A 23,442-nucleotide genomic window follows, 5' to 3' on the forward strand; every position below is an offset into this window, starting at 1 on the left:
GCCTTGCGTGTGTTTGTGTGTGTACTACTACAACTGTGCATTCATTGTACACAGCTGCATGTATGCAGGTGTTGTGTGCAGCTGTGTGCATGTGTGAGGGTGTATTCACTGATGTTTGTGGGAGTCTCTGTGGATGTGTTTGCATGTATATGTAAAAATTTTGGAGTCCTGCAGGGTTGGAGGGGTACGTGAGGCCATGTGAGAATGTGCCCAGGCAGAGACACATGTGAACATGTACATGAGTGTGTGCAGAAGTGTACCTTGCTTGTGTGTGTGTTTCCCTCTCGGTCTGAGGGGTAGAAGTGTGCAGGAGTGTGCCGCATACACATTGGGTGTGGGTGCTCCTGTACATGTGTGACAGCATCTCTATGGAGGGTCGTGTGTGTACTCGTAATAAGCACATGTGTGCACGCACATGTGTCATAAGAAAGGATAAGGCCTGTGCTCAATCGAGAGAAAAAGAGATGGCCCTGCCTGTATTTCAGGCCTTTAACCTGCTCCCTGCTCTGTCCTCAGGGTAGAAGGCTGTGTCCCTGTGTGCCCCACCCCCTGGGTCCTGGATGAAGTCACACAGAGATGTGTCTACTTGGAGGACTGTAAGTGGCCCAGACTTCTCATCCTTCCCTCAGATTTCCTCTAAGTCCCTAGGGTCTCACTGAGCAGTCATGCCTCAAAGCTCCCAGGTCCCAGAGAAGCAAGATCAGCACAGGGACCTTTGGAAAGAGGCACAGGCACAGGGGACGCAGAGGCCTCATCCGGTCTATTCGCCCCATTTCACAGAGAGGAGAAATGAGGCCCAGAGTGGGGTCACATGGTGAGAAGGTGGTGCAGCCAGACTTAGACCTGAGGTCTCTTGGTTCTGGGGTCAGGGTCTGACGTCTGGGGCAGAGTCCAGACCTGCTGACTTCTTCTGGCCATCAGAAGCTGCCCTCACCCCATCACCAAGAGTGCCAGTCCTCAAGCCTCACACCACAGCCCTGCCCAGCAATGACCCCCAGGGGCAGCAGTCACCCCGCCTTCTGAGCCTCTTCTCTTGTCTCCGCAGGTGTGGAGCCAGCAGTTTGGGTTCCCACAGAGGCCCTTGGCAATGAGACCCTCCCTCCCAGTCAAGGGTTGCCCACTCCCAGTGATGAGGAGCCACAGCTGTCACAGGAAAGCCCCAGGACCCCCACCCACAGGCCAGCCCTCACCACAGCTGCCCCACTCACCACAGCCCTGAACCCACCAATGACAGCCACTGAGGAGCCAGTGGTGTCTCCAGGCCCCACCCAGACCACCCTGCAGCAGCCACTGGAGCTCATTGCATCTCAACTCCCCGCCGGCCCCACAGAGGCCCCAGCCAGCAAGGGAGTGACTGCCAGCCTCCTGGCCATCCCCCATACACCAGAGTCCTCATCCCTCCCTGTTGCACTGCAGACACCCACACCTGGCATGGTGTCAGGTGCCATGAAGACAACAAGGGTGACTGTGATCTTTGCAGGAAGCCCCAACATCACAGTCTCCTCCCGGTCGCCCCCTGCCCCTCGCTTCCCGCTCATGACCAAGGCTGTGACAGTCCGAGGCCATGGCTCCTTGCCTGTTACGACGACACCCCTACAGCCCTCCTTGACAGCAAGTCCCTCCTCCAGACCTGCGGCTTCCCCTGGAGCCGTCTCCAGGTCCCCCACCTCCTCGGGATCCCACAAGGCTGTGCTGACACCTGCAGTAACTAAGGTCATAAGCAGGACAGGGGTCCCCCAGCCCACCCAGGCCCAGAGTGCTTCAAGTCCCAGCACCCCTCTAACTGTGGCTAGAACAGCAGCAGAACAGGTTCCTGTCAGTCCCCTTGCAACCAGGAGCTTGGAGATAGTGCTATCCACAGAGAAGGGCGAAGCCGGGCACAGCCAGCCCATGGGCTCACCTGCCTCCCCACAGCCACACCCACTCCCCACTGCACCACCGCGCCCAGCCCAGCATACCACCATGGCCACCAGGTCTCCAGCTCTGCCCCCAGAGACCCCAGCTGCCACCAGCCTGTCGACAGCCACTCATGGGCTGGCAGCCACACCCTTCATGTCCCTTGAGTCAACTCGTCCCTCCCAGCTCCTCTCTGGCCTGCCTCCCGATACCAGCCTGCCCCTGGCCAAGGTGGGCACATCTGCCCCAGTGGCCACACCCGGCCCCAAAGCCTCTGTCATCACCACTCCACTCCAGCCACAGGCCACAACTCTGCCTGCTCAGACACTTAGCCCAGTACTGCCTTTCACTCCAGCAGCAATGACCCAGGCGCACCCACCTGCTCACATAGCACCCCCAGCAGCAGGCACAGATCCAGGCCTGCTGCTGGGAGCCACATTGCCAACCTCTGGAGTCCTGCCTGTGGCTGAGGGCACGGCCTCCGTGGTATCTGTTGTCCCACGAAAGAGCACCACAGGGAAGGTGGCCATCCTATCCAAGCAAGTGTCTCTGCCCACTTCCATGTATGGTTCTGCAGAGGGTGGGCCCACAGAGCTCATGCCTGCTACGAGCCACCCTCTCATGCCCTTGGTGGCTGAGCCCGAGGGAGCCCAGGCAGGCACAGCTCTGCCAGTGCCCACATCCTATCCCCTGAGCCGTGTCTCAGCCAGGACGGCCCCCCAAGACAGCATGCTGGTTCTGTTGCCTCAGCTGGCTGAGGCCCATGGAACCTCGGCAGGGCCTCACCTGGCAGCAGAGCTGGTGGACGAGGCCACCACAGAACCATCTGGGCGCTCAGCCCCAGCCCTGAGCATCGTAGAGGGTTTGGCAGAGGCTTTGGCAACTACCACTGAGGCCAATACATCCACCACCTGTGTTGTGAGTGATTTGCCAGGGTTCTGGCCACCCGTATGTGACCCCTCCTTTCATCCCTTCCTCTTCCCTGCTAGATGGAGTTTTAGTGGCTATCCTCATACCTGCCCCATGCTCCTGGTCCCTGAAAAATTCTCCAGTCTCCTATTGGCCCCTGATGCCATAGCAGGGTTCCGCCTGGCCCATCTAGGCCCTGGGGGGCTGATTGGGTGGCCTAGTGTGATGCCCAGGTGACAATGTGTGTGTGCTAGTGTTTGCCTTTGTGAGTGTGTGCCTGTGTGAGACTGCTGTGTGTGTTTGTGTTCACATGTGTGAGACAATATGAGCGCTCCTGTATCTGCATGTGCTCTTGTGTGTGTGAGGAATGGTGTTTGAGACATCCTCATGTGCATCTTTGTGCCTTTGTGAGAAACTGTGTGTGTGTGTGTGTGTGTGTGTATAGGCTTGTGCAAGTATGCTAGGGTTTCTGTGAGTGTGAGCTAGTGTGTATACATGCCTGTGTACCCAGACCTCTCAGTGCAGGCCAGGCAGATCTGCACAGGTCTCAGGGAATCGGTCCCTGACCCCCGAGCTCACACTAAGTGCAGCGCCAGGCCCCAGATGACTTGTGGTGGGTGGGGGGTGAAGGCCTCTTTCCCTAGAAGGTCCCCTGCCCCGCTAGGACCTACATGTGGGAAGGATCTGGTGCCATCACAGCTTGCAGGGTGGGCTGTAGCTCCTTGATGGGTGCTCACACTTCCTCCACTCTGTACCCAGCCAATCGCCGAGCAGGACTGCGTCCGCCACATCTGCCTGGAGGGCCAGCTGATTCGCGTGAATCAGTCCCAGCACTGTCCCCAGGGTGCTGCTCCCCCTCGCTGTGGGATCCTGGGCCTCGCCGTGCGGGTGGGTGGGGACCGCTGCTGCCCACTCTGGGAGTGTGCCTGTGAGTCATGGGTTCAGCGGAGCCTCCTGCATCCTCCCTGTATCCTTACCCCAGCATGACCGCCATCCCTGATCTGTGTGTCCCAGACTCCCCTCCTGTGGGACCCCGACCTGGCAGATTTCCTACGCTTGTGACCTCTGATCTGTGTGATGCCTGGTCTGAGCCACCCTCCAGACCCCAGGCCTCTGCATCCATCCAGGAAGAGGGCCAGGAACCTGCCCCATCTTCCTAGGCGGCCTTAGTCTTGGAGGCATCCACCTATTCTTCTTGTGCCCTGCCCCAGGCCGGTGCTCAATCTTCCCTGACCTGAGCTTCGTGACCTTCGATGGGAGCCACGTAGCTCTGTTCAAGGAGGCCATCTACATCCTCAGCCACAGCCCAGATGAAATGGTCACCGTCCATGCACTGGACTGCAAAAGTGCCAACCTGGTGCCTGCCCCATACCTCCCTCCCTGCTGGGGACTAGGAACTGGACTAGGATAAGAGGGGAGACGGAGCAGTGAGCCAGGGTGCCAGAGGCAAAGAGAGATGTGGAAGCCCCCCTGAGCTCCCTCTGTCTCCAGGAATGGGCAGGGCCTCCCAGGTGACGGCTCCCTGGGAGGCTGGGGAAAGAATTGAGTGGAGTGTGCCACCTCCTGGCCCCAGCCTGTCCCATTCCCAGCTTGTGCCAGCTTCCTGCCACGTAGGAGGGATGGCACAGAAGTGCAGAGGAGCTGGGATGTCACTGCAATGGTGTGGCCCGAGGGCATGGGTGCTGGCTGCAGGGAATCTCCTACTAGGATGTCCCCATAAGTCAGGTGGAAAGAGGTAGCTTCTTTCTCTTCTCTTCTCCCTTTTCTTTCTTTCTTTCTTTCTTTCTTTCTTTCTTTCTTTCTTTCTTTCTTTCTTTCTTTCTTTCTCTTTCTTTCTGTCTGTCTGTCTTTCTCTTTCTTTCTTCTCTCTTCTTTCCCTCCCTCTCTGCCCTGACCTACCTTCCTTCCTTCCTTCCTTCCTTCCTTCCTTCCTTCCTTCCTTCCTTCCTTTCTTCCTTCCTTTTTTTCTGTTTTGGTCTGGGCTTGCATGAGGTCAGATGGAGCCGCAACGGTTCCACGCAATCCTGGGCACCATCTGCCCGGCCTGATGGGAGCCCCTGGCATAGTGCAGGGGGTAGTCAGGGGAGACTGTACTCACATTTGCTGTGCCCACTCACTTGGAGGGGGACAGAGGACAGGGCTCCAGGTTGATGAGGGCTGGGTTCTCTCTGCAGGGGCACCTGAACTGGCCCCCGTTCTGTCTGGTGATGTTGAACATGACTCACTTGGCCCATCAGGTCACTATTGATCGCTTCAACCGAAAGGTGAGTGCATCAAACAGCCAGCCTCCAGGGCAGGGCCACAGTCAGCTGAGGGACAGGGCATCCAGGGGTGGAGGGACTGTGAGGCTGAATCATGATTCAGGGCAGGGGTGGGGAGGGGACCTTTTTTTAGAAAATAATGCAAAATTAGGTATATTTGGAAGTGATTATAATTAGAATGCTTGTGGCCACACCAATGTCAGGGGAGGAAGTATACCAGGAGGGATGGGATATTGTTGTGACAGAGAAAAAGTCGGAAAGGCAAGAGACAGTGGGTTTAAATATTTATGGCTAAAATATCTCACTTTTGCAATTTTCATAAAAACCTATGACCACATGAACACATTACTACCAGGACCCCTGCCAGGAAGTGAGGATCCATGAATTTAAGCTTCATTGGCTTCACTAAGTTCACCTCTGTCAAGGAGGCCGGGGAATCCAACAACAGCCCACCCCCATATGGGCATCCTCTCCAGAGGGCCCACCTTTGCTCCTCCCAACAGGTGGGCAAAGGGTACTGATCTGTCTCCTCCTCGGGTCCCAAAGTTGTGAGTCTGCCCCCAATTCCTGAGCCTTGATCTGCAGCCTTCCTTTTGGAATCTGCCCTTGAACACAGGGTGCGGCACATTTGTGGTGCTCTTAGGAGCGGGGTTTCGGACAGTAGGTTTCCTATGGGATGGAGGCTTGAACAGAAAACTCTCTGAGTTTCATTTCTTAGTTTATAAAACTTTTCCATTAAAAAGTTAACATATAATCTACATGCAGTAAAATTTACCGTATTTAGTATACAATTCTACAAGTTGCAACAAGCACCCACAGTCATGTAACTACCACCTCCAACCAGGATATAGAACAGTTTTATCATCCCAAACCCTACCTCCTGCCTCTTTATTGTCAACCAGTCCCCCCACCTGCTGACAACCATTGTCCGCTGCCCCTATAGTTATGCCTTTTCCAGAATGTCATATAAATTGACCAGAGTATATGGTGACATTCATCCACACTGTTGCACAGATCAGTAGTTCAATCCTTTTTATTGATGAATAGTATTCCATTTTATGTATGTACCATAGTTTATTTATCCATTAACCCGTTGAAACATATTTGAGTTGTTTCCAGTTTGGTACAATAACAAATAAAGTGGCTGTAAACAGTTACATACAGGTTTTGTGTAGATAAAACCCCCAGGAGTAGATTCCTGTGTTGAACAGGAAGGATGTATTTAGCTTTACAATACTTGCCAAACTGTATTCCAGAGCAGGCATTTAGCATTCCCACCAGCAATGGATGAGAGCTCCGGGAGCTTCACATCCTTGCCAGCACTTGGTGGCACGTGTTTGTTTGTTTGTTTAGTCATTCTAATAAGTGTCAAATAGAACCTCATTTTGGTTTTAATTTGCGTTTTTCTGCTTACTGATGATGTTGAGCATCTTTCCATGGGTTTATTTTCCATGGTATATGCTCTTTGGCAAAGTATCTGTTCAAGCCTTTTGCACATTTTAAAGATCATGTTGTTCTATTGAGTTTTGAGAACTTTTCCTGTGTATTTTGGATACAAGCCCTTTATCACATATAAATCTAATTTTCCAGTCTGTAGAGTGTTTTTCCATTCACCTACTAGTGTCTTTCGAAAAACAGAAGTTTTTTTATTTTGATGGTGTCCAGTTTATCAGCTTTTTCTTTTATGAATCATGATACTGGTGTTGTACTTGATGAACCTTGCCCAAAGTCACACAGAATCTCTCTTATGTTTTCTTCTAGAAGTTTTATAGTTTTAGGTATTACTTTTATGTGTATGTTGCATTTTAGGTTAATTTTTGTAAATGGTACAAAGTATGAGTTGAGGTACATTTTTCAAATGTGAATACTCAATTTTTCCAGCACCATTTTTCGAAGAGACTATTCTGTCTCCATTGAATTGTCTTTGAACCTTTATTTAAAAACCAATTGGCCAGGCACAGTGGCTCATGCCTGTAATCTCAGCAGTTTGGGAGGCCGAGGTGGGCGGATCTCAAGGTCAGGAGTTTGAGACCAGCCTGACCGACATGGAGAAACCCCTTCTCTACTAAAAATACAAAATAAGCTGGGCGTGGTGGCACGCACCTATAATCCCAGCTACTCGGGAGGCTGAGGCAGGAAAATCACTTGAACCTGGGAGGCGGAGGTTGCGGTGAGCTGAGATTGCACCATTGCACTCCAGCCTGGGCAACAAGAGCGAAACTGTCTCAAAAAAAAAAATTAATGTTTGGGATAATTTATATGTTTTTTATTTTGTCCTATTAATCTATCTTTTCACTGATGCTACAGTGTCTTGATTACCATTACTTATTATTAAACCTTAAAATTAGGTGGTATTGTTTTGTCTGTTCTTTTTTTTAGAGACAGGGTCTTTCCCTATCATCTAGACTAGAGTGTGGTGGTGCAATGATAGCTTACTGCAGCCTCGACCTCCTGGGCTCAGCAATCCCCCCACCTTAGCCTCCCAAGTAGAGGACAACAAGTGTATGCCACCATGCCTAGCTAATTTTTTAATTTTGTATAGAGATGGGGTCTCACTATGTTGCCCAGGCTGGTCTCAAACTCCTGGCCTCAAGGGATCCTCTTGCCTCAGCCTCCCAAACTGCTAGAATTACAGGCGTGAGCCACCGTGCCTGGCCTAGCTATTCTAATTCCTTTAACTTTTCATAGAAATTTAGAATCAGCTTTTTTATTTCTACCAAATGTCTTCCTGGAATTTTGAGTTGCATTCAATATATAGATTATTTGGGAGAAGAATAAATCTTAACACTGGTGAGTCTTCCAGTGCATGAACATGGTTCATCTCTATTTTTTTTATGGCTTCTTTGATTTTTTTATTTGTATTTTGTAGTTTTTAGTGTAAGGATCCTATACATATTTGATAGGCTTATTCCTAAGTAGTTTATATTTTTTGGTGCTATTGTAAGTAATTGTGTTGTTTTTGTTTCACTTTCCAATTGCTTATTACTAATGCAAATACAGCTTATTTTTGCATATCGAGCTTGTATCTTGCAACGTTACTAAGCTCAGTTATTAGTTCTTAAATTCTTTGGGTTTTTCTACATAGACAATTATGTCTTCTCCAAATAGAGACAGTTTTCTTTCTTCCTTTCCAATGAGTATGCTTTTAATTTATTTTCTCTCACCTATTGCACTGGCTAGGACCTCTGGTGTGATGCTGAATAAGAAAGGTTGGGAGCAATCATCCTTGTCTGATCTTAGGGAGAAGGCATTCAGTCTTTCACTATAAGGCATGATGTTAGTTGTAGGCTTTTCACAGATGTCCTTTATCAGGTTAAGAACATTTTCTTTTATTCCTAGTTTTCTGAGAGTTTTATTACCAGGAGTAGATGTTGAATTTTGTCAAATGCTTTTTTCTGCACCTATTTGGATAATCACATTGTTTTTCTTTTTCACATTATTAATTTGATGAATTACATTGATTTTTGTATGTTAACCCAGTCTTGCCTTCCTGGAATTTACTTCGTTATATTATCCTTTTATATATTGTTGTATCCTTATGATAGGTATTAGTCTAAATTTTCTTTTCTTGTAATATGATAGTTTACTATTGGTAGCAGAGTAATACTGGCCTCATATAATGAGTTGGGAAGTATTCTCCCCTTTTTAATTTTCTGGAAAAGTATATGTAGACTTGGTAATATTTATTCCTTAAACATTTGGTAGAATTCAACAGTGAAGCCATCTGAGCCTGGATTTTTCTCTGGGGAGATTTTAAAACACACGTGCAATTTCTTTAGTAGGTGTAGAGCTATTCTGGTTATATATTTCTTCTTTGGTAAATTTGGGTAGTTTGCATCTTTCATAGAATTTGTCCATTTCATCCAAGTTGTCAAATTTATAAACATTAAGTTGTTCATCATATATTCTTGCTATACTTTTAATTTCTGTAGGATCTGAATCTATGTGCCATATCTAATTCTTGACATTAGTTATTTGTGTCTTCTCTCTTTTCCCTGACTAGCCTGGCTAGAGGCTTATCAAACTTACTGTCCTTCTCAAAGAATGGCTTTACTGGTTTTCTCTATTATTTTTATGTTTTCTATTTCATTGATTTCTGCTATCTTTATTATTTTCTTTCTTCTGCTTACTTTAGGTTTAATTTACTCGCCTTTTTCTAGTTTGTTAAGGAAGAAGCCTATGTCATTAATTTGAGAACTTTCTTCTTCTTCTCTTTTTTTTTTTGTTTTTTTTTCTGAGACAGAGTCTCACTCTGTCACCCAGGCTGGAGTGCAGTGGTGTGATTTCAGCTCACTGCAAGCTCTGCCTCCCTGGTTCACACCATTCTCCTGCCTCAGCCTCCCGAGTAGCTGGGACTACAGGCACCAGCCAATTTTTTGTATTTTTAGTAGAGACAGGGTTTCACCGTGTTAGCCAGGATGGTCGCGATCTCCTGATCTCGTGATCCACCCGCCTTGGCCTCCCAAAGTGCTGGGATTACAGGCATGAGCCACCATGCCTGGCCTCTTTTTCTAATATAAGCATTTAGTGCTACAATTTTCCCTGTACGTATTGATTTAACTGCATCCTACAAGTTTTGATATGCTATGTTTTCTTTTTCAATCAGTTCAAAATACTTTTAAATATCCCTTTTGATTTTTATTTGACCCATGAATTAAGGGTTTTATTTAATCTTCAAATATTTTATGATTTTCCAGATGCCTTTCTGTTATAGATTTCTAATTTAATTTCATTGTGTTCATAAGACATAATTTGTCTAACTTGAATTCTTTTACATTTAGTAAGATTTATTTTATGTCCGAGAATATGCTCTAAGTAAATGTGTATTTTATTATTGGGTAGAGTGTTCAATGAATGTTAATTAGGTCAAGTTGGCTGATAGTGTTGTTCAAGCCTTCTAAATTCTTACTAATTTTCTGTCTGTTTATTCTCAGTTATTGAGAGAATGTTGAAATATCTGACTGTAATTGTTTATTTGTCTATTTCTCCTTGGAGTTTTATCAGTTTTTTATTCACATATATTGAAATTCTGTTATTTAGGTGCATAACATGCAGGATTGTTATGTCCTTTTGATGAATTAACTCTTTTATTCTTAGGAAATGGCCATTTTATCCGGTAAAAGTCTTTGTTCTGAATTCCACTTTGTCTGACTTGCCTGTACTAGCTTCTCCAGCTTTCTTTTGATTGGTTTTAGCATGTATACCTAATATGTATATCTAAGTTGTATCTTTTTTAATCCTTTTACTTTAACCTATTTGTGGCTTTTTATTTAAAGTGGCATTTTTGGCTGGCATGTAGGCTCATGCCTGTAATTTCACTTTGGGAGGTTGAAGCGGGTGGACTGCTTGAGCCCAGGAGTTCGAGACCAGCCTGGGCAATATGGCAAAACACAATCCCTGCTAAAAATATATATATTAAAAAACTAGCCAAGCATGGTGGCACATGCCTGTAGTTCCAGCTATGCAGGAGGCTGAGGTGGGAGAATCACCTGGGCCCAGGAAGTTGAGGCTGCAGTGAGCCGTGATTGCACCACTGCACTCCAGCCTGGGTGACAGGAGTGAGGCCCTGTCTCAACAAACAAACAAACAAATAAAAGTGGGACTTTTGCAGGGGGTAAATAGTTGAGCCTTCAGTTTTTAAAGATCCAATCTGACAATCTCTTCCTTTTAGTTGGGGATGTTTATACCATTTATGTTTAATTTGGTCCTCAACATAGTGATGTTTATATATTGTTGCTATTTATTTTCTATTTGTGACATCTGTTCTTTGTTCCCTCCTTCTTCCTTTTTTTGCCTTCTTTGGATTGTTTTTAATGACTCCATTTCATCTCCAGTGTTGGATTATTGTCTGTACTTTTTTTTTCTCCTTCAGTGGTTGCTTTAGATATTACAGTATGTAATTTTACTTTGTCACAGACTAGCTACAAATAATATTATATTGCATCACATATACCATAAGAACTTTATAACAGTGTACTGCTATTTCCTTTCGCCAAGCCTTTGTGTTATTGTCATAAAATTTACTTCTATAATTATTATAAACTCCACAGTAAATTGTTATTATTTTTCCTTAAGCAGTTATCTTCTAAAGAGGTTTTTAAAACAAGGAAAGTTTATATTTAACCACATATTTACCATTTTGTGCTTTTTATTCCTTTGTGTAAATCTAGATTTGCATCTGGTATCATTTTTCTTCTGTTCAAAAGACTTCCTTTAACATTTGTGTAGTACAATGTAGTACAGATCTACTGGTGATAAATTCTTTCAGCTTTTGTTTGTCAGAAAAAGTCTTGGTCTTTCCTTCATTTTTAAGAGATACTTTCACTGGGTATAGAATTATAGGCTGATATTTTTTTCTTTCAGTACTTTACAAGACGTTGCTCCTGTCTTTTTTTTATTGAGGAGAAATTGACAAAACATAAAATTAAGCATTTTAAAGTGAACAATTCAATGGCATTTAGTACATTCACAATATTGTGCAACCATTGCCTCTGTATAGCTCCAAAACATTTTCATCACCTCAAAAGGCAACCCCATACCCATTAAGCAGTTTCTTCATAGTCACCTCTCCCCACAGCCCCTGCCAACTACCAATCTGCCTTTTGTCTCTGGGTTTACCTATTGTGAATATTTCATATAAGTGGAGTCAGACAATATCTGACCTTTTGTGTCTGGCTTCTTTTACTGAGCTCCATGTTTTGTGGGTTCATCCACATTGAAGCATGTATCAATGCTTCATTTATTTTTATGGCTGGAATAATATTCCATTGTATGTATATACCACAGTTTATCCATTCATTATTGATGGGCATTTAAGCTGTTTCCATATTTTTGGCTATTTTGAATAGTGCTGTTATGAAGTTCCACTATCTTTTATCTTGCTTATTTCTGATAAGAAATCTGCTGTCATTCTTTGTTCCTTCATACATAATGTAGTTTTTTTCTACCCCTTTTTGCTGCTTTTATGATTTTCCTTCTATCGTTGTTTTTAAGCAATTTGGTTATGATAGGCCTGGTAATTCATTTCTCTTTTGGGGACTTCAATTACATGTGTTTTAGGATACTTGAAGTGGACCCACAGATCACTTATGCTCTCTGCTCATCATTCTCTTGGGTCTTTTTAAATTCTGTGCTTCATTTCAGATAGTATTTTTTTCTATCTTTAAGTTCATTAATCTTTTCATTTATAGTGTCTAAACATATTAATTCCATTCAGTGGTTTTCATCTGAGACATGATATTTTTCATCTGCACAAGTTTGATTTGGGTCTTTTTATATCATGAACATCTCACCTTCTGTTTTCCTCTATTTCTTGAGCGCATATAGTTAAAACAATTTTAAAAATAATTGTTTGTATTTCCTTGTCTACCATGTCTGTCATTTCTCAGTCAGTTCTGATTGATTTTTTCTTTCATTATAGGTTGTATTTTCCTGCTTCTCTGCATGCCTGACAATGTTTTTAAATTGAATTCCAGACATTGTGAGTTTTGCCTTGTTGGATGCTGGATATTCTTTCATTTTATTTTTGAAAATATTCTTGAGCTTTGTAGTAGTTATGCTACTTGGAAACAGTTTGATCCTTCTGAGGCTTGCCTCTAAGCTTTGTTAGGTAAAGCCAAAGTAGCCTTTATTCTGAGTGTGATTTTATTCTTTATCCTACATACCAATTCCCTGCTACTAAAGCAACACCCTTCTGCATACCCTACCCTATACTCTACATATTAGGAGGTTTTTCTACTATTCCCAGCCCTGTGCTAGCTCTGTGGATTTTTCTGTCTGTTCCTCTCAGGTGGTTCTTTCTCTAGTCTCAGGTAGTTTTCTCACCTGCATACATTGATCAATATTCAGCTGAAAATTCAGGACAGGGTCAGGACAGGGTTGGAGGGGGATTCTGCAAAGCTTCAGAGCTCTCTCTCTCTCTCTCTCTCTCTCTCTCTCTGTCTGCCATGCAAACTCTAGCTACCTTGGCCTTTGTGAATGTCTATCTCTTGTCTTCTAAACTCTAGGAAACCACCAGGCTCTACCTGGGTTCCTGCTCCCTGCACTGCAGCCTCTAAACTCTCTAAGTAATAACCTTGGGCAATCATAAGGCTTGCCTCATTTGTTTCCATTTTTTGTTTTCAGGGATCACTCTCCTGCATTGCCAACTGTTCACGTTGGAAAACTGTTGTTTTATATATTTTGTCAGTTTGTTTGATCATTTAAGGCAAGAGGGTAAATCCAGTTCCTATTACTCTACCTTGGTCAGAAATGGAAGTCTAAGTCCTTCGTTTTTAACCTTTTATTCTTTGTCCTTGCTTGGAGTCCTATGAATGCAGGCGAGGCTCCTCTCTGGGCTTCAGATATGTATGTTTACTCCCAGAACTCAGAAACTGCTCATGGATCATGAAGCCCAATCCTCTGTCTGTACAAATAGGAAGGCTCAGGCTAGGAGAGCCGGGGGCTTTCCTAGGGTCACAAAGTTTTCTTTGTGACTCCTGGGCTGAGGCTCCCTCTACATAATAGTTCACGTGCTGCATAATTTGCTGCATAAAACAGTCTCATCCTTTTTTAATTTTTAATTTTTATGGGTAGATAGTAGGTATATATATTTGTGGGTTACATAAGAGATTTTGACACAGGCATTCAATGTGTAATAATCACATCACATAAAATGGGATATCCCTCCCCTCAAACATTTATCCTTTGTGTTACGAACAATCTAATTATATACTCTTTTATTTATTTTTAAATGTATAATTAAATTATTATTGACTGTAGTCACCCTGTTGTGCTATCAAACACTAAGTCTTACTCATTCTTTTTAATTTTTCTTTTTACTCATTAATCTTTCCCATCTCTTCCTCAACCCCTCCACTACCCTTCCCCTATGTCCGTGAGTTCAATTGTCTTGGTTTTTAGATCCCACACTTGAGTGAGAACATGTTAGGTTTGTCTTTCTGTGCCTGCTTATTTCATTTAACATAATGACCTCCATTTTCACCCATGTTTTTGTAAATGACAGAATCTCATATTATTGTGGCTGAATAGTACTCCGTTGTGTATAAGTACCACATTTTCTTTATCCATTCATCTGCTGATGGACATTTACGTTGCTTCCAAATCTTAGCTATCATGAACAGTGCTGCAACAAACATGGGAGTGCAGATATCACTTCGATATACGGATTTCCTTTCTTTTGGGTGTATACCCAGATTGCTGGATCATATGGTAGCTCTAATTTTAGTTTTTTGAGGAACCTCCAAACTGTTCTCCGTAGTGGTTGTACTAATTTACATTCCCACCAAAAGTGTGAGGGTTCCCTTTTCTCCACATCCTCACCAGCATTTGTTATTTCCTGTCTTTTGGATAAAAGCCATTTTAACTGGAGCGAGATGATTTCTCATTATAGTTTTGATTTGCATTTCTCTGATGATCCATGTAAGAACATTTTCATGTGCCTGTTTGCCATTTGGATGTCTTATTTTTTATTTTATTTTATAACTTTTAAGTTCAGGGGTACATGTGCAGGCTTCTTCTATAGATAAACTCATATCGCAGGAGTTTGTTGTACAGATTATTTTGTCACCCAGGTATTAAGCCTAGTACTCATTAGTTATTTTTTGATATTCTCTTTCCTCCCACCTGCCACCCTCCAGTACACCCCAGTATCTGTTGTTCCCCTCTACCTGTCCATGTGCTCTCATTATTTAGCTCCCACTTATCAGTGAGAACATGCAGTATTTGGTTTTCTGTTTTTGCATTAGTTTGCTAAGGATAATGGCCTCCAGCTCCATCCATGTTCCTGCAGAGGACGTGATCTCATTCTTTTTTATGGCTGCATAGTATTCCATGGTGTGTATATACTACATTTTCTTTATCCAGTCTACCATTGATGGACATTTAGGTTGATTCCATGTCTTTGCTATTGTGAATAGTGCTACCATGAATATATGTGTGCAGGTGTGTTTATGATAGAATAATTTATATTCCTCTGGGTATATACCCAGTAATGGGATTGCTGGGTCAAATGGTAGTTGTGTTTTTAGGTCTTTGAGGAATCACCACACTGTTTTCCACAATGGTTGAACTAATTTATACTCTCACCAACAAGGTATAAGTGTTCCTTTTTCTCTACAACCTTGCTAGTACCTGTTGTTTTTTGGCTTTTTAGTAATAGCCATTCTGACTGGTGTGAGATGGTATCTCATTGCTGTTTTGATTTGCATTTTTCTAATGATCAGTGATGTTGAGGTTTTTTCATATGCTTATTGGCTGAATGTATGTCTTCTCTTGAGAAGTGTCTGTTCATGTCCTTTGCCCAGTTTTTAATGGGGTAGTTTGTTTGTTGTTGTTTTCTTATAAATTTGTTTAAGTTCCTTATAGATACTGGATGTAAGATCTTTGTCAGATGCATAGTTTGCAAAAATTTTTCCCATTCTGTAGGTTGTCTGTTTACTCTGTTGATAGTTTCTTTTGCTGTGTAGAAGCTCTTTAGTTTAATTAGATCCCATTTGTCAATTTTTGCTTTTGTTGCAATTTCTTTTGGCATCATTGCCATGAAATCTTTGCCGTTTCTGTGTCCAGAATGGTATTGCCTAGGTTATCTTCCATGGTTTTTATAGTTTTGGCTTTTACATTTAAGTCTTTAATCTATCTTAAGTTAATTTTTGTATATGGTGTAAGGAAGGGGTCCCATTTCAATCTTCTGCATATGGCTAGCCATTTATCCCAGTAGCATTTATTGAATAGAGAGTACTTTACCTATTGCTTGTTTTTGGTGACTTTGTAGAAGATCAGACAGCTGTAAGTGTGTGGCCTTATTTCTGGGCTCTGTATTCTGTTCCATTGGTCTATGTGCCTGTTCTTGTACCAGTACTATGCTGTTTTAGTTACTGTAGCCGTGAAGCATGGTTTGAAGTTGAGTAGCATGATGCCTCCAGCTTTGTTCTTTTTGCTTAGGATTGCCTTGGCTATTCGGGCTCATTTTTGGTTCCATATGAATTTTAAAATAGTTTTTTTTTTCTAGTTCTGTGAAGAATGTCATTGGTAGTTTGATAGGAAGAGCATTGAATCTATCAATTGCTTTGGGCAGTATGGCCATTTTAACAATATTGATTCTCCCTATCAATGAGCATGGACAGTTTTTCCATTTGTTTGTGTCATCTCTGATTTCTTTGAGCAGTGTTTTGTAGTTCTCCTTGTAAAGATCTTTCACCTCCCTGATTAGCTGTATTCCTAGGTATTGTATTCTTTTCGTGGCAATTGTGAATAAGATTGCCTTCCTGATTTGGCTCTCGGCTTAGCTATTGTTGGTATATAGGAATACTAGTGATTTCTATACATTGATTTTGTATCTTGAGACTTTGCTGAAGTTATCAGCTGAAGGAGCTTTTGGGTTGGAACTATGGGGTTTTCTAGATATAGGATCGTGTTGTCTGCAAACAGGGATAGTTTGACTTCCTCTCTCCCTATTTGGAGGTCCTTTATTTCTTTCTCTTGCCTGATTGCTCTGGCCAGGACTTCCAATACTATGTTGAATAGGAGTGGTGAGAGCGGGCATCCTTGTCTTGTGCCAGTTTTCAAGTGGAATGCTTCCAGGTTTTGTCCATTCAGTGTGATGTTGGCTGTGGGTTTGTCATAGACGGCTCTTATTATTTTGAGGTATGTTCCTTTAACACGTAGTTTATTGAGAGTTTTAAATATGAAGCAGTGTTGAGTTTTACCAAAAGCCTTTTCTGCACCTATTGAGATAATCCTTGGTTTTTGTCTTTAGCTCTGTTTATGTGATGAATCACATTTACTGATTTGTATATGTTGAACCAACGTTGCCTCCCAGAGATAAAGCCTACTTGATCATGGTGAATAAGCTTTTTGATATGCCGCTGGATCCGGTTTGCCAATATTTTATTGAGGATTTTTGCATCACTGTTCATGTCTTCTTTTGAGAAATGTCTATTTCAAATTTTTTGTGCATTTTTAAATCAGATTATTAGATTTTTTTCCTATAGAGTTGTTTGAGCTCCTTATATATTCTAATTATTAATCCCTCATCAGTTGTATGGTTTGCAAATATTTTCTTCCGTTCTATGGGTTGTCTCTTCACTTTGTCGATTGTTTCCTTTGCTGTGCAGAAGCTTTTTAACTTGATGTGATCCCATTTGTCTCCATTTTGCTTCGGTTGCCTGTGCTTTTGGGGTATTATTCAAGAAATTTTTGCCCAAACCGATGTCTGGAGAGTTTCCCCAGTGCTTTCTTGTAGTGGTTTTATAGTTTGAGGTCTTAGATTTAAGTCTTTAATCCATTTTGATTTGATTCTTGTATATGGTGAGAGATACGGGTCTAGTTTTATTCTTCTGCATACAGATATCCAGTTTCCCCAGCACCACTTATTGAAAAGACTGTCTTTTCCCCAATGTATGTTCTTGGCACTTTTGTCGAAAATGAGTTCACTGAAGGTGTGTGAATTTGTTTCTGGGTTCTCTATTCTGTTCCATTAGTCTATATGTCTGTTTCTTTGTTTTTCAGACAGAGTCTCACTCTGTCACCCAGGCTGGAGTGCAGTGGCACAATCTTGGCTCACTGCTACCTTTGTCTCCCAGGTTCAAGTGATTCTTCTGCCTCAGCTTGCCAAGTAGCTGGGGTTACAGGTGTACACCATCACACCTGGCTAATTTTTGTGTTTTTAGAAGAGACAGGGTTTCATCATGTTGGCCAGGCTGGTCTCAAACTCCTGACCTCAGGTGATCTGCCCACCTTGGCCTCCTAAAGTGCTGGGATTACAGGCATGAGCCACTGCACCCAGCCTATATGCCTATTTTTATGCCAGTACCATGCTGCTTTGGTTACTATAGCTCTGTAGTATAATTTGAAGTCAGGTAATGTAATTCTTCTAGTTTTGTCCTTTTTGCTCAGAATAGCTTTGGCTATTCTGGGTCTTTTATAATTCCATGTATATTTTAGGGTTGTTTTTTCTATTTCTGTGAAGAATGTCATTAATATTTTGATAGGGATTGCATTGAATCTGTAGGTTGCTTTGGGTAATATGGACATTTTAACAACATTGATTCTTCTAATCCATGAGCATGGGCTATCTTTCCATTTGTGTCTTGTTCAATTTCTTTCAGCAGTGTTTTATCATTTTCATCATAAAGCTCTTTCACTTCTTTGGTTAAGTTAATTCTTAGATAATTTAATTTTACTTGTGGCTATTGTAAATGGGATTACTTTTTAAATTTATTTTTCAGATTGTTCACTGTTGGCATATAGAAATGCTACTGATTTTTCTATGTTGATTTTGTAATCTGCAACTTTACTGAATTTTAAGATCAGTTCTAATAGTTTTTTGGTGGAATCTTTAGGTTTTTTCCAAATATAAGATTATATCATCTGCAAACAGGATAATTTAACTTCTTCCATTCCAATTTCGATGCCCTTCATTTCTTTCTCTTGTCTGATTGCTCTAGGTAGGACTTCTAATACTATGTTGAATAACAGTGGTGAAAGTGGGCATCCTTGTCATGTTCCATATCTTAGAGGAAAGGCTTTTCATTTTCCCCCATTCAATATGATACTAGCTGTGGTTCTGTCATATATGGCTTTTATTACTTTGAGGTATGTTCCTTTTATACTCAGTTTTTTATCAGGATTTTTATTATGAATTTTATTGAATGCATTTTCAGCATCATTTGAAATGACCGTATGTTTTTTTTGTCCTTTATTCTGTTGATATGATGTATCACTTTGATTTGCATATGTTGAATCCCACTTGGTCACAATTAATGATCTTTTTAATGTGTTGTTGAATTCATCTTGCTAGTATTTTTTTGAGGATTTTTGCATCAATATTTATCAGAAATAACAACTTGCAGTCTTTTTTTGATATGTCCTGGTCTGGTTTTTGTATCAGAGTAACACTGGCCTCATAGAATGAGTTTGGAAGTATACCCTCCTCCTCTATTTTTTCAGAATAGTGCGAGTAGGATTGGTATTAACTCTTCTTCAAATGTTTGGTAGAAGTCAGCAGTGAAGCCATCGGATCCCAGGCTTTTCTTTACTGGGAGACTTTTTATTACAGCTTCTTCTCATTACTTGTTATTAGTGTTTTCAGATTTTTTATTTCTTTGTGGTTCAATCTTGAGGTTGTATGTGTCTAGGAATTTATCCATTTCCTCTAGATTTTCTCTTCTACTGGCATATAGCTGCTCATAGTAGCTGCTAATGATCCTTTGAATTTCTGCAGTATCAGTTGTGATGCCTCCTTTTTCATCTCTGATTTTATTAGAGTCTTCTTTCTTTTTTCTTAGTTAGGCTAAAGGTTTGTCAATTTTGTTTATCTTTTCAAACAAACTTAGTTTCATTGATCTTTTGTATTTTTTTATTTCAAATTTATTTCTGTTCTGATCTTTATTATTTCTTTTCTTCTACTAATTTTGGATTTGGTTTGCTCTTGCTTTTTTAGTTCTTTAAGATACATTGTTAGGTTATGTATTTGAAGTTTTTCTTCTTTTTTGATATAGGCACTGATAGCTATAAATTTCCACCTTAGTGCTGCTTTTGCTGTATCCTGTAGGTTTTGGTATGTTGTGTTTCCATTATCATTTGTTTCAAGAAAAGTGTCAGTTTTTTTCATAATTTCTTTATTGACCCACTTGACATTCAGGAGCATATAAAACAGTCTAATCTTGAAGGGAGGAGGTTAATTCATTATAAATACTTTAAAATCTTAATCTTTTTATATTCCATTTTTTTCAGTGTAAAACTATTGTAATAACCCATGGTACATCCAAATTTAACCTTGTTAATATGTAGAAGAGGTTGTAGCCTTGAATTTAAAGTGTTTGTGAGAATTAGAGTGTGTTGCATATTTAACAAATATTGATTGAGCCCCAATTTATGTTAGGCCCAAAGGCAGGTGTTGGGGATTCAAAGGTAAATCAGGCATAGTATCTGCCCTTAAGAAACTCAGTTCACTGGATATCTTGATGTGGAAACAGATACTTAATGGCCAGCACAGAGATGAGGAAAGCCCAGAGCAGGGGTATGTAGTCCCAAGGCTGGGAATTTAGGGAGACTCTCCCAGAAGAAATGATCTGAACAGAATCAGGAAAGAAGAGAGTGATTGGAAGGGCTCAGGATTTGTGTTTATTTGGGCATTAAGATGCAGCTTGCCTCCTGTTGTTGCATTTCTTGTTTGATTGTATTTTTCCAATAAAGATATTTTCAGAATCCTCACATGCCACTTTGGATGGTGATTTGGCTGCATGTGCCTGAAACAGAGCCTGGCACATAGTAGATGCCTAATAAATGTTTCTCAGATGACGGGTGGATGGATGGATGGATGAATGGATGGACGGACAGATGGATGGATGGATGGATGGATGGATGAATGGATGGACAAGCTGTGCTCACACTGAATTCCCTCCCAAGGTGACTGTGGACTCGCAGCCTGTGTGGCCACCTGTGAGCAGGTATGGATTCAGAATTGAGGACACAGGCCACATGTACATGATCCTGACTCCCTCAGACATCCGGATCCAGTGGCTCCACAGCTCAGGACTCATGATCGTGGAGGCCAGCAAAGCCAGCAAGGCCCAGGGCCATGGCCTGTGCGGTGAGGTGGAACCCAGCTTGCGGGGAGGGGATGCTTCCCAGGTCCACCTCTGACCCCAGACATAATTCCTCCTGGAGCAGGAAAGGCTGGGACAGAATACCAGGCCAGAGGTTGGAGCAGCAGAGCTGTCAGGGCAGGGAGGCTTAACGTCTTGTGTCCTGGGGCCAAAGCTGCCAGTAGGGAGATAGTAGAGGGCTCTGGACTCAGCCAGTTGTCACTTCAGCCGGGATTGTCTGTCAGCTTCCCTGACAGCCTTCTAATGTCGGATAATCCTTTCCATCTGCATGAGCCTGGGCATTTCACAAAGCACTTCCACACTCTATCTCACTTATTCCTGGTCATCCACACAACAGCACTGAGAAATGGCCATTAGTATCCCCACTGAACTAAAGAAGAAAGGGGGCTCAGAGAGATTAAGGGGCTTACCCAAGGGCACACAGCAGAGCTGCCACAATACACAGAACTAATGCTCTTCAGACTGTAGCACAATTGCAGAGCATGCCCTAAAGGATTGAATGTATTCTCATAAGGAAAAGAGATATGGGACAAGCCTGGATGTGGGCCGCTGCTCATTGCCGGGGCATAAGCACGTGGACACTCATGGGGCACTCCGTGAGAGACTACCATGATTGTGATGATGGGTGAGATAAAAACACTTATCACACACACACACACACACACACACACACACACACACACACACACACACACCCTCCATCCTCCACCTGCACCCCGGTGATCATTCACACATTCACATTCATGCCCCTCTGCATCCAAATTCCCTCTACACATGCACTAACACATGCAGTTCAGCTCCATGCTCATTCTTTCCTTTGTGCAACACATATTTGCCATGTACCAGTCACTGGGGACAAAACAGTGAACAAAACAGACAAAATCCCTGTTTTATGGTGCTTCTGTTCTTAAACACTTCTTACACACATGCCACCATCCCCACCACCACCAACACCATCACCATCACTACCACCATCTTTTTCTCATCATTTCTTCCTTCTCCTCTGTTCATTCCCAGCAAAGAGCACTGTGGTCAGCAGTAGCCTGGTGAGCCAACCCCTCCCTAGGATACCTTTGGGACACCCCTCACTGACTTAAAGCCAAGACCCAAAGTGTGACCATGGGAACCATTAATAATATATTAATAAGAGTTTGCCTTTAATCATGCTTTATATTCACAGAATCATGGTTAGAGGTGTTAGAACAGAAGTCGGATCATTTATATCTCCATTTTATTTGAATGAACATTTGACAGCTGGGCACCCTGCTAGACAAACTTAGGGGAGTGCTGAGATAATTGAGAATCTAAAAGAAAATAAGTCTTTGCAGTCAGAGAGCTACAATCTTTTGTGAAAGGCTGACCTGCAAGCCAATGACTGTTACACAGATTTTGGAATGTCATGGATAGTGCATCTGAGGCGTCCTTGAAGGAAGGACATCTGAGAAAGTATTTCAGGCAGAGGAAGCAGCTTGAGCAAAGTTGTGGGCAGGAAAGTGTGTGTCTGGAGCATATAGATGGCATGTGGGAGATGAAACCAGAAGTTTAGGTCACATTAAAAGCTAGGACAGATAAACTTCACCCTTGCCCCCATCTCAGTGCCTTAACACAACAGAAGCTTATTTCCTGCATATATAAGTTCCCAAATGGATAGCAATGATTCAGAGACCCAGAGTCCTTCCATCTTCTGGTTCTGCCATGTCAACATGAATTTCCAAATTCACAGGAGAGGAGACAGGTGGGAAGGTTTTATGAACTAGGCCTGGAGGTGGTACTCGTCACCTTCACTCACTGGCTGGGACTCAATCAGATGATCTCACCCAGCTGCAAGGGCATCTGGGAAAAATACGCTGACTGCCCAGGAAAAAGAAGGAACAGTTGTTATAATCAGCTAGCAATCACTGGTAAAGCAGATTTTTGGGGGTGGCTTTTTATTTTGGTGTAATATAGCAAAACTTATAAAAATTTAGAACTTGCAAAGACAGTATAAGGTAGTGTACACCTTTTACCCAGATTTGCCCCATTTGCTTCTCTCCTTCTCTCTCTCTGTGTGTGTGTGTGTGTGTGTGTGTGTGGGTGTGGGTATACATTTTTATATGCACATGCAATACATATATATATATATACACATACATATACACATATGCATTTTTCGGAACCATTAGAAAATAACTTCAAGACATTGTATCCTTTTACCCCTAAATACATGTGTATTTCCTAAGTACAAAGACATTTTCTTTTGTAGCAGGTTTCCTAGCTTCCCTTCACCTAATTTCCCTCACCTATAAAATGGGGATAATGGTATTATTGACCTCAAAGAACTGTGGGGAATACAAAAAGTGAGAGCTGACGACATGGGAGTGGTAGTGATGATCGTGGCTGTTGGAATTGTTTGGCCCCTTTCAGGTATCTGTGATGGAGATGCAGCCAATGACCTTACCCTGAAGGATGGCTCAGTGGTGGGTGGGGCTGAGGACCCTGCTCCCTTTCTGGACAGCTGGCAGGTGCCCAGCTCCCTGACCTCAGTGGGCCAGACCCGCTTCCGCCCAGACAGCTGCGCCACAACCGACTGCTCGCCCTGCCTTCGCATGGTGTCCAACCGCACCTTCAGTGCCTGCCACCGCTTTGTATGTGCCAACTGGGTCCAGCACTGGGGACACCTCCAGGGCTGGCTGGGGATGGCAGCACCTACCTGCAGAGGCTCATTGTTCCTTTTGGGCAGGGAGGGGAGGAGCTGGGCACTGGGATATGTGACATCCGAGTAACCAGCA

The 23,442-nt window shown here is 42.9% G+C and overlaps 1 protein-coding gene across 1 annotated transcript in view; it reads left to right on the top strand.

The window, feature by feature from the left end:
* OTOG (otogelin) overlaps positions 1-23,442 on the top strand; it is a 100,297-nt gene that overhangs the window by 61,767 nt on the left and 15,088 nt on the right. Inside the window, exons 35-41 of the mRNA XM_063711028.1 lie at positions 517-596; positions 1,046-2,814; positions 3,565-3,733; positions 4,017-4,162; positions 4,980-5,069; positions 20,475-20,658; positions 23,078-23,298. Of these exons, the coding sequence (XP_063567098.1) occupies positions 517-596; positions 1,046-2,814; positions 3,565-3,733; positions 4,017-4,162; positions 4,980-5,069; positions 20,475-20,658; positions 23,078-23,298 (2,659 nt within the window). The remainder of the gene's footprint in view (positions 1-516; positions 597-1,045; positions 2,815-3,564; positions 3,734-4,016; positions 4,163-4,979; positions 5,070-20,474; positions 20,659-23,077; positions 23,299-23,442) is intronic.

The sequence above is a fragment of the Gorilla gorilla genome, chromosome 9 (genome assembly GCF_029281585.2).
Source record: "Gorilla gorilla gorilla isolate KB3781 chromosome 9, NHGRI_mGorGor1-v2.1_pri, whole genome shotgun sequence".
In the NCBI taxonomy this organism is placed as follows: Eukaryota; Metazoa; Chordata; class Mammalia; order Primates; family Hominidae; genus Gorilla; species Gorilla gorilla.